Source organism: Vidua macroura, chromosome 2 (genome assembly GCF_024509145.1).
Source record: "Vidua macroura isolate BioBank_ID:100142 chromosome 2, ASM2450914v1, whole genome shotgun sequence".
Classification (NCBI taxonomy): Eukaryota; Metazoa; Chordata; class Aves; order Passeriformes; family Viduidae; genus Vidua; species Vidua macroura.
Genome location: NC_071572.1, coordinates 85,989,200 through 86,000,550, shown reverse-complemented (window position 1 = coordinate 86,000,550; position 11,351 = coordinate 85,989,200). Strand labels below are relative to the sequence as shown.

The window sequence follows — 11,351 nt, the reverse complement described above, 5'->3', positions numbered from 1 at the left end:
ACAAATGAAATTAAATGGTTACGCACAAGAGTAGTGGAACACATCAAAATTCCATCACAAAGAATTCTAGACAACAATTTTCTTTCAATAAAAATGTGAGATATTATCAACAACATATTTCTCAAATGCAAAGCCTGCACATAATTTTGTATTGTCTGTTTTTATAGTAATATGAAAGAAGAAGCAGCATGAGAATTATAAAATACACATGGTATCATTGGTACTAAACTTCCTATTTGAAATAAAATATCCTTTAACAGAAAAAAAATGGTTTGCAAAGAGGGGAAGATTTCTAAAACTCATTAGAGTGTAATTTTGAGAGCCATAACTAAGAGGACAAAAGAAATTTCAGAAATTTGACTGCAGGTATTTCTGCACCTCCTCTAAAGACCACATAAATGAGCTGCAGGTCTCTTTACACAGCTCTTCCTCTGGCAGTTTCAGTAGGTGAGATGAGTCCCAGTGGCCCAGGCAGCCACTGAAACCAAGGGCTGGCTAGGGCTGCTGGAGAGCCTGGGCAGTGTCAGCCTGCTTTGCAAATGACTGTCCTGGGGCTTGCCTAGTCATTTTCTCAGCACATCACTAAATCAGCGGAAGGTGTGCATGCCTACAGAGTACAGGGCTGTGTGCTATTCCAACACAAACAAAATTCAATATATGAACATGGCCAGGAATGAAGGAGTGATTTTATTTGGATGTACTAATGTTTTAATTATACATTTACAACATTTAATTCAAAATATCCCCTTATGAAATAGTAAGTACTATGTATAATGTGGAAGATACCTAAAGATCAGATATTAATTCTTCAGTGCCTTACATTTTTCCTAAAAAAGTTTGTAATTACTTATTTGCAAAGTATCATCAAACAAAATGCTACCAGTGAAACAGAACTGAGAAATATAAGTGGACTGAGTTTTGCTTAAGTGTTATTACTGCAAAAATATTGTGTCACTGTTGAGTAAGAAAGTGGCACAGACTCCAAGAAGGCTGGTTTGCACAACTGCAACTTTAATGCGAAAAACTCTCCTCTTTATAGACTGACTCGACACATTCTACCTGATTGGCTAATTAACAAAAACATTTTTCTCACAAACAATCCTTGAAAAGAACAGAAAAACAAAAAATAGAAAAACACCACCTGCAGGTGTTTACAATAATAAGCTATCACCATTTCTCTACAACTCCCCAAAATCTCACAAGTCCACTGTGAGAAAACTTTTCTTGTTTTCTCGCTCTCTGACTAGGCTGTCACATCCACAATATTGTGTTGTTTTGTTTTGTTTTGCTTTTTTTTTTTTACTATGGTATTTGATATTTTGCCTCTGCTCTTAACTGAAGTTATTAGAGGTGAATAAAAATTGTCTCTTCTCTGAAACAGGTGAACAGCGTTTATAAGAGGATGTTTCAGAGACGAAAGAGGTGAAGAGCCTGAAAAGGAAGTAGAATTTCCAAGGAAATTTTCCACTTCATGGGGAAGACTTAAAGTTGCAGATTTTCCGGGTGTACTGGATTAGCATTCATTTTCATTGATGCTCTTCCTCGGCCACTTACACGAGGACACAAGTGCAGCGCCGTCATACCAAGCCACAGAGTAAATCCAAGCAAGTAAATCCAATTCTGTTCCCCAGCCGCGGGCAGCCACCGCCAGCCGCGCTGCCGGTCCTGCCGAATTCCCACGGGAGCGTCGGCGGCTTTCATTTCAGACCACCGTGGGCCGTGCCCTGGGAGAAGCGGCGGGAGGCGGGCACGGTCTCGGCGAGGCGGTCAGTGGGACATGGCCCCTGCCCGGGGCAGCGCTGCGGGTCCCCGCCAGCGCAGCCGGGACGGTGCCGCGGACCGCAGCTCCGCGGGTTCGGGGCGCTGCGGGCGGCGGCGCCGGCGGGGGAGGCGCGCAGGGGGCACTGAAGCCCCAGGGGAGGCGAGCGGAGCCCGCCGCCCTCCCACCTCCCGCCCCTTCCCTCCGGCCGGGGACAGCCGCGCCGGCTGACGCGCCGCAAACTTTGCTGCCCCCGCTCCGAGCTGCGCCTCGCCCGCGGCGCGGCGGGCGGCGGCTCCGGCTGCCGGGAGCCCCTCGCTGCCGGGGCGCGGAGCGAGCGGGGCCGCGGCGCTGCCGGGGAGAGCCCAGAGCGCTCCCGAGCGCCGGCGCCTCCGCGCCGCTGCCGGCGCACCCCGAGGGAGCCGCTGCGCCGCCCCGCACCTCGGCCGCGGGACAGCATGAGCCAGGCGCAGCCCTACGCCCCGCGGAAGGGGAGCTCCCCGGCGCCGGGGGCCCGGCGGAACGACAGCCAGGACTACCTGCTGCTGGACGCGGAGCTGTGCGAGGAGAGCGCCCTGCCGCCCTACGCCTTCTACCCCGTGTAAGTAGAGACCCGCCGGCCGGGCCGGGGGTCGCTCCGTCCCGGCGCGGGGGAGGCGGTGGCGGGACAGGGGCAGCGGGCGGGGGTCAGGGCGCGGGGCCGGGACCGCTCGTGGGCAGCCGCGTGGGGACCTGCCAGCTTCCCGCGCCCTCTCCGGGGCAGGAGCGGGATAGCTGTGTTTGGAAAGGTGGAGGAGCGGCGTTGGCACCGCCGTGCCCGGGCTGGCAGGTCTCCTCTGAGCACACCGTGGTGCCTTCCCGCTGGCAAGGAGGCGAAGGGTGGCTTGGGCTCAGCTGTGTAGAGCAGGGGAAGAGACGTCGGGTGTACACAGAACTGATGGTGTCTAATGGGTTTAATGTAATTACAGAAATTTTAAGTCCTGTGATCGGTTGCTCCCACCGAGAGAGTGCATATTGCAGGTGTGTGCATAAAACCGTCCTCCTTTCATTACTGTAAAATAATTGCAAAAAAACCCCATCCTCCTATCATTATTTTTGTCAAAGCCATATAGCGTTGTGTAATTTCATTATGTGAGTTTTGGCAAGTAGTTATCATTTAAAGCAGAATGTAAGAACATATGCAATAAAAGCTGAATTATGTAAACATAAATTACAGAGGTTCCAGGAATCACAACTTAACATCCACGTCGATTGGCGTTCAGTGTTGGCAGTGTCCCTCTGGTTATGTGCTGCCAGCATGACTACTGTAACTACCACTTGTTAATACTTCTGAGGAGAAGCTACCCATCAGAGGGGGAAAATGGGTATTAAGCAATGCAAGATGAATCCTAAAATCTCAGATGATTGCCAGAAGATGTGTACTTTCCTTTTTCCAAATTATATTGTATTGCTTAAATGGTAAATTACAGTTATCAGGCTCTCCTAATATTTGCTGTTTTATCTGTGAGCCACCTACCAGCCACTTGACAGCTACCTGGATATAGGAAAGGAATAACAACAATGAAACTGGGAACACTTACAGTGTTTGAATATTTATCAACTCAGCTAAGAACAACCAGAGTTTTCAAAATTTACTGCTGTATTGCTATTCTCCAGTGTCTTTGTGGATCACTAATTCACTATGCTTATGTAGCTGTAACAGCATACATTACTGCACATTGGACTTAAACCCTGTCTCAAGATATATGAATGCATCTCTCTAATGAATCCTTTCAGAAAAAAAAAGTCTTGTGATGTTTAGTTCAGATTGGTTCTCACTAGTGGACTAAAGCTTTGAACTAATATGGCAATTCTGGAGCTCTTTTGCTATCCACTCAGAGTGGTTATGCAGATGTGAGAGGATAGAGCTTGTGCAAGTGTTTCAAAACATCTCTTCAAACTAAGTCTGCAAGTCTGTGGGGTGCTGATAATTTCCCTTCAAGAATGAGGTGAAAAAAGTGCCTGTGCTAGCAGCTCTTGGCCCAGCACTCTCTCAGTGGGGAGACTGCCTCTCATCACCTCACAGTGGCCATAAGGAAAGCCTGCATCCTAATCTAGTTGCTTTGTAGGACAAGGGTAGCACTAAGCACAGGAAGTTATCAAGGGCTTGTTTTTGACATGCGTGTGAGGCATGGAGAAGTTGTTCTTTGGGGTTTCTCTGGATGTGGAAAAGAATCACTTCAGAGATCCGTAGGCAACGTCTACCTGTGGCCACTGCCAGGACTTCTTTGGCTGGCAGGAATGAATGCAGTGAGTGAATAGGCTCCTCCAGGGTACAGTGATTACCAAGCAAGTTTTTGAATTTTTCTGCCTAACTTCCAGCTATATCACATTTCAGGTACATTTTGTAGATATGCCTCTTCAATCAAAAGTCATTAGTTTTGCTAGAGGCCTTCATATGGCCAAGAATTTAATAAATAATAAGCTGGGCCATGTGTAGCATATGATCTTGTACTCTTCATCATGCAGTAAGAATACTTTTCTCTACTTTTTTTTTTTTTTTTTTTTTTTAATCTTCAAATTAGTGGTATTTCCTGATGTTATTATGGTGATAAATGGAGATTAGTAATGCAGAGTACAGCTGATGTCCAAAAAAAGCTGAGTTTTACCTCCTTTTAAATAGTACTGAGAGGGTAACACTGGTATAATATGGCATGTGACTATTGCTTGAAAAGTAGCTTGATACTAAGGAATAGTTTTTCTCAAGTGGTGATTTGGTGCTGATGCTAGTGTGCACATTGTTTGTAGAACATGCTTTTCATGTGTTGTTCTGTAACTGCTGTTAAGTGCTGTAGTTTCTGGATGATACTAAAAACCCAAACCATTTACAGAGATCTATTTCCTGTATTTTAGCTCCTCTTTCTGGAGAACAGCTTTATTGTATCCCAGGTACCCTTACTGCAAAAAAAATTCAAAGAGGTACCTTGAGCTCATCAACTGTGCCAAGTAGGGTCACACAGTCTTTTGGCAGTGGATGGAAGTCTTTTACTTTTATATGTGGTATGATGCAAAACAAAATTAGAATGGAATTTGGTACTGAAAAAATCCTGCTTTTCTTTCGAATTCAGAACCTTAAGCAGGAAACCCAAAAGTTGGGCAATCTGTAAAATTTGTAAATAAATTATTTCCAGAAGATGACTTACTTACTTATTCCAAAGTCTTACTTTTTACGACTTAAGTCTTCTAAGATGTGTTAGAAATTATATGCAAGTAAACATTTTCTTTCTAGTAGTGCTCTTCCATCTGGTCATTGAGTCCTGCCCCTTATGTATCAAGAAATACACTGCAATATACATGTCAGAAGATTGACTCCTGGAATGCAAAAATGTGTATATGTTGGGATTTGTCCCTCCTGTGCAAGTATTTCATTGGCAAATAGCCCAGTTTTGATGGAAACAGGATGGAAAGTGCATTTTAATGTCTTAAAGTCTGGGCGCTGATGTGCAGTAGGATTTGGAAGTGATAGCACTTGTATGTAAACTTCCCTGCTGAAAAAATGTTAGTGAAGGACAGATTGTCAGTATACAAAACTAGTAAGAAGACACTAATTCGGTCAGACATCTGGTTATACTGCTTATTTATACTTTGCAATATTTTGCATTGTGAAAATTAAATGTTTTCTTAGAGATGTGGGGAGGGATAATTGTGTATTAAAATGTCAGTTGTAAAGTAAATGAGGTACACAAATTATCAGGGCAGGGAAAGGGTTCTGGTGTGCATAACTGCCTTGAGACATAGACTATTCCTCAACTTTTGTGGTTTTCCAGCTAAGTGTTTCTCAAAGCTACCAATCCTAGTCCATACTTAAAAACCTATTCTTTGTTAAACAACATGTTTAATGATTTCTTTCCTGCCTGCAATATAACAGTTTCTGCCATTAACATAATGCAATTTTTATCTCTCGTCTCAATTGTCTTGCTTGAAATGACCTGTAAAATTATTTTCCAGACTCTTCATTAGACATTATCTCTTCAGGGAGTACTGTACAATGTGGCAGCTGTGTTTCAGATTGTCAGCCTCTTTGATGAGATGCTTTGTCTTCTGAAAATATGTTGCAATAGTCTTGTTGAGATCAAAAAGGTAGAAGAGTTGGTATGGAGGGGAGTTAATTTCTTTTTATAGCCCAGTGTATGGAAAAAATGCACAAATCATCTGATTTAGGTTTGATGGATCTACTTCATACTGGGCACTGGGAAAAAAAAAAATCATGTCTGAGTCTTTCACATTCTGGGTGACTAAATGTAGTCCCTAAGGTCTTGAGTAAAAGGACAGCAACATTCTTATCAAGCCCCCCAGCTTTTAGTTCACTTTGTGTATCCTGCAAGTAGGTAGAAGAGAGCGCTTAATTTTCAACATCAGACATATCTGTATTTATTTCATATTAGGTAGGCTTTTTTCCCTATATGTGTTAATTTTTGGAGAAGGCTTGTGGGATTTCTTGGGTTTAGTTTTTAGGCACTCTTGTGTTCGCTGTGTACACTCACTAATTTAACTGTGAAGTTCTTTGGTCAGCTACAATACCCAGTTTCCTATGCTAATATTTCATAATAATTTTTCTTGAGCCATTGCAATATATCTGCAAGTTTATTTATACCCTAACTCTCATTTAGTCACCAAACAAATGAAAGTCACCTCCCTGGGGGACGTAATTTTATAAAACTGTAAGATTTCCATGAAAATATAAGTAATTTGTTAAATTTGCATGAGGAAGGTGGAGTAGTGATTCAGAAATGTGTGGGATGTGTATGGCATACTTTTCAATGTAAATGTTAATAACCAGCATGCTGTTTGTCAAACATTCTCCCAGCAGCATTTGCCACCACAGAAGCTGAAGGTTATAATAACTGGCTACTTGAAGAAGTCCTGCCACTATTAGTATCCCAAGTAAAGGCGTTTTGGCGTGGTGGGTCTGCGTCATCAGGCTGTGTTAGACTTTCCAGCTCTGCAAACATGAACAAAAGAGTTTGGCAGTTAAACAGTGTTCATCAAATTCTTTGTAACTTGGTGTCATACCTCAGGCTGTTGTGCAGTGCAAGCAATGCCTCAGCAGAAGGTCTTAAACTAGAAGTGGCTACAGTGAGCCTTATATACAGGTTTGTGCACTTACTTCTGGGTGTAGCCACTTGCACACTCCTGTTGAGTCTACTCAATGGGCGGCTTAAAGGATTTGTGTTGACAAGCAGCATTTAAATAGAAGTTTTGGTAATTAAATGTGGACAAAAAGCTTAATGGTAATTAAATGACAGGCAGTGTTCTTTGGAACGGATTAACATTTTTGACCTGAAGTAGAAAGGTTATTATTTGTTTAGCACTGACATACACAATCAAGTATACTATTTTTAGTGAAATAAAATGTATGGAATATAATGTGAGGATGACTAAGGTCTGGGCTCATTTTCTATATCCATTTCTGTCCAACTACACTTTTTCCTGCCAATAGTGCATTTGTCAGCACAGCTCTATTGTAACCCCTAGTCTGATATGTTTGAATAAATTTTTGTCAATATTGGAAAAAAAAAAGCCCAAAAGGCAAGCTTTGGCATTAAGAATAAAATGTGAGGTTTACTACAAGAACCCTGAGAAAGTGAAATAATGGCATATCAAGTATTGTCATTTTTAGGTGCTTTCTCAAAGCTGTGTGGGAAATAGATAACTTGTTTTCTGAAGAGTTGAATGTAAATCCCTTTTGTTAAAAAAAAATTACTCATATGAATAAAATATCAATATTGTGGTTGTAAGCTCAGATGATGCTAGCTCAGAAGAGCATGACTGGAGTTCATTTTGGTCTTAGAACTTGATTAAACACTGGGTTTGATGTCAGTATTTACCTTAGTGAAGAGAACAAAGAATTAAGGATATTTAAAATAGTATTTAACATCTGAGGCCTTTCATGCAGGTAGAAGGAAGGATCATAAACCAAAGGATCGTGGCTGATCTGTAGAAAACAGAATACAGACCACAAGGCCTGGTGCTGCTGCAGCACTAACAATTTTGCCGACTATTCAGACTGGAGAATTTCATAAAACTTTGTGCTGTGATACAAAATCAAAGAAGGGTTTGGTATGGGGGAGACCTTACAGATTGTCTGATCCCAACACCCCTGCTATGGGCAGGGATGCCACCCATTAGATCAACTTGCTCACAGCTCCATCCACCCTGGCCTTGGACACTTCCAGGGATGGGGCATCCACAACCTCTCTGGGCAACCTGTTCCAGTTCTCTCAGTACCCTCTGAGTAAAGAAATTTCTTCCTCACAGGTAATCAAATCTCTCCTGTTTTAGTTTAAAGCCAGTCCCTCCTGTCCTATCCCTGTCTGCATGTCATCATCAGCTTAACTAGGTGAGTGCCCAGCAGACTGAAGGGGTGGATTCAGAGCTGGTCTGTTGCCTTCTGTCATCTTCTGTCAGTACTGGTGTTAGTTCAGAGGAACACTTGGTTTTGCTGATTTTCCTCCTGGCCCAGCCTGGGTTTCTCCTATTGTGCACATTGGCTCATTTTGGGACTGATGACTGACTGCTTAGCAGCTTTTCAAAGGGGAAGATTCCCTTATCTTTGAGGGGTGATTTGTGTTTTATTTTCCTCCTGTAAGATGTTTGCCTGCCATCAACATGTTTCAGCTTTTCTAGTCATGATTTTCCCCCTTATTTGGAGCAGCTAGCCAGTCCAGACTGATAAACTTTAGCTAGTCCTACTCTGTGTACATATCCTAGGCCTGCCAAGTAGTAATAGCCCACAGTAAATTTCTATGAGAATTATTCCTAAGCAACTGTTTTTCATGATAGAAAATTGAAAACCAATTTTCCTTTCTGCTTTTCAATGTAGTAATTGATTTTCTGTACTGATTTTAATTCCACTATATTAATCTTTAGTTATATGCTTTTCTTCCATAAGATAACTTAAAATTACTTTCAATTTTCAAGTCTTATAATTTTTTTTTGTTGAAAGAAACATGCACTAGGAATTTCTAGTTTTTTTGACTTCATTTGCTAAGGTTGTTGTGTTGTCTATGAGTTGAAGTTATGTTTATTTGGTTTTTTTTCCATCTGGTTTTATTAATTTACAGTTAATTCCAGAGAAACGATGATCCAAGTATATTACCTACAAAAAGCTTTTGAAATGGTAATTGAACAGTTATAGAGCTTTATTGGGGGATATGTGGGGGAGGAGTTTTTGAAAGTTACATGTGTGCTATACTAGTGGTGCTTATTCAGAGAGAAATCCTATCTTCTGAGGACCTTCAAGCTTCTCTTAGCCCTGAAGGAGAATTGTGAATGCTCCAGGATCTGCCTGTGCCACCTCCACTGCTTGTCTTTTGCTTTCCTCTGTCCTGTAGGAGCACATAGAGTAGGATGGTTGCTCACAGGGTTCATTCAGGCTTTGCAAAGGATCATCTTGCTCTACTGGTGAGTGGATTTCCTAGTTATCTTGACAAATCAGATGCAAAAGGCAGGCTGTAGGGAGGCAGCAATGACTCTTCCTCTCTGTAGATTTTATATTCCTCTCCCTTTAAGAACAAGTTTCCTATTAATTACTTGGGGCAGTTTTTTGAAGACTGCTGCTCTTGTGAGTCTTAGAGTGAATCTTGTGTGTTTCAAGTGAGTCTTAGAATAGTACTTCTCCCCATACAAGACACAAATTTGTTTTCTCTCTTCTAAGTGTAGAAATCTGAGCGAAAATCTGCAACAACCCTTGATAAAAATATATTCGAAGTGCAGTAACGCTTACAAAACTTAGTTGATATTACTTAATTTTCAAGTAGTGGGCATGGGATGAGACTTTTCAAGGATACTGGGTATTTTGTATAACCTCTCAATGGGAGATGTTCTCACCTCAGGATCTTAAAAACTAAACCACACAATATCAAAAGCTCTAGAAAACTTGGGCTGTTCAAGTCCCTTGGATGTCAGCGAGGCTGGGAGGCAGTAACAACCTCTTGCTGCCCAGGGAAGACTAGAGTTGCAACAACATGGCAGTTATGTTGGAGCAAAAATAGCAATATCTTGAACTGACATCTATGCAACAAGTTAAACGACTAAAAATTAGGAGGGGAGAGGGACTTAAGTTTCTGAAGATGCAGTTTAGATTACTTGAAACATTTTGTAGAACACTTCTAACACAAAAGTCATCAATAACAGTATCTCCAGGTCTGTAGAATGAATACTGAATATGCTACAAAGCTGAAGTTAATTTTTCCTACATCTCTTCAAAAAAGAATTTTAGAAGTTTAAGTCAGAAAGCTATTTAATCATTTAGCAACATCTGATGTGAGCACATTTGTAGGTAAACAGCAAGTGAAATTTCAGAACTTCTTTGTATGATAAAATAATAATGATCTTACCTAACAAGTTGATATATAAAATATACACTGGGATTTCTTACCCCACAGCCACTTCCGTCCTAGAAACAGAAACTGCATTTAATGCATAACAGAAAGAGAAACTTAAAAAAATAACCTAGGCAGGGATTTACAGAGACAGCAAGGTTAATGCCTGCATACAGGTCTTGATATCTCCAGAGGGTCAGAAAAAGTATGGAAGTAGACACGGAGGAGGAGGGGAAATAGAATCACTGCAGGGTTATGTGGTCCAGTTCCTGTATCTACTTAGAGACCTGAGGAGAGTTTTGGGGAATCAGAATTACATGACATATTCAACCACAAAAAATGTCTTTTGTTGAGTGAGATGTAATTTCTAAATAATTTCTGTGTCTGGAATAATTCTTCTGAATCTATCAATATTGTATTGGCAGAGGGGGAGTGTTGCCCCAATTATGAATTTCCAACCAGACAGTCCCTCAGCAGTGGCACGGTACAGCTGAGTGCTCTTTATTGTAAGAAGTATGGAACAAGATTTGTAGCTCCAAATGCCATCTGAAAATGGAAGTGTGCCCATCTGTGCAAGCTCTCATCCAGACTCAGCAGCAGGCTGCTGCTGGTAAGGGGCATGAGGTGGCTCTTTTTGTGTGTGGTGCAGGGTTGGGATCCTGCCTCTGTGTCTGTGGGGTTGTACTGCTCTGCTATGTCATGATAGCAAGCAGTCAAGATAATTCCAACTGTGAGATCATGTTATACTTCCTGTTTGTTCAGGTAGGCACAGCTTTTTGTTATGCTCCTTGGGCTGGTTCTCATGTTTCTGTAATCATAACATTTGTCCTGAGTATAGGCAATGGGTCATTAGTGGAATATGTTCAGATATACTAACAGGTGTCACTGTCTTGGTTGAAGAGTCAGTGATTGATAGGATCACCTTACCTCTCACTCTGCTTGGTAACCCCTGAGCCCAAGACTGAGACAAAAGGCAGAAAAAAACCAAGAAAACATCTAGTACTCTTCTATATTCTTGAAAGTACTCATTCTGAGAATATACCTTACCAAAAAAAAAAAAAAAAAAAAAGAAAGGCAAGGTGCTAAAAACTATGTAACTGGAGGGGATGTTTAAAAGGAATTGAAAAAGTTATGGATGTACAAAATAAGACTGCCTTTTTTTCCCACCTGTCTCCAGTCATCAATTAGCATCTTCCTAAAAATTCAAGGTAATTTCCAGAAAGCAGCAA

At 41.7% G+C, this 11,351-nt stretch overlaps 1 protein-coding gene across 1 annotated transcript in view; it reads left to right on the top strand.

Moving 5' to 3' along the window:
* Positions 1–2,217: 2,217 nt before the first annotated feature.
* The window catches only part of TRPC6 (transient receptor potential cation channel subfamily C member 6), a 79,171-nt gene continuing 70,037 nt past the window's right edge, over positions 2,218–11,351 (top strand). Inside the window, exon 1 of the mRNA XM_053971793.1 lies at positions 2,218–2,360. Coding sequence (XP_053827768.1) covers positions 2,218–2,360 — 143 coding nt within the window. The remainder of the gene's footprint in view (positions 2,361–11,351) is intronic.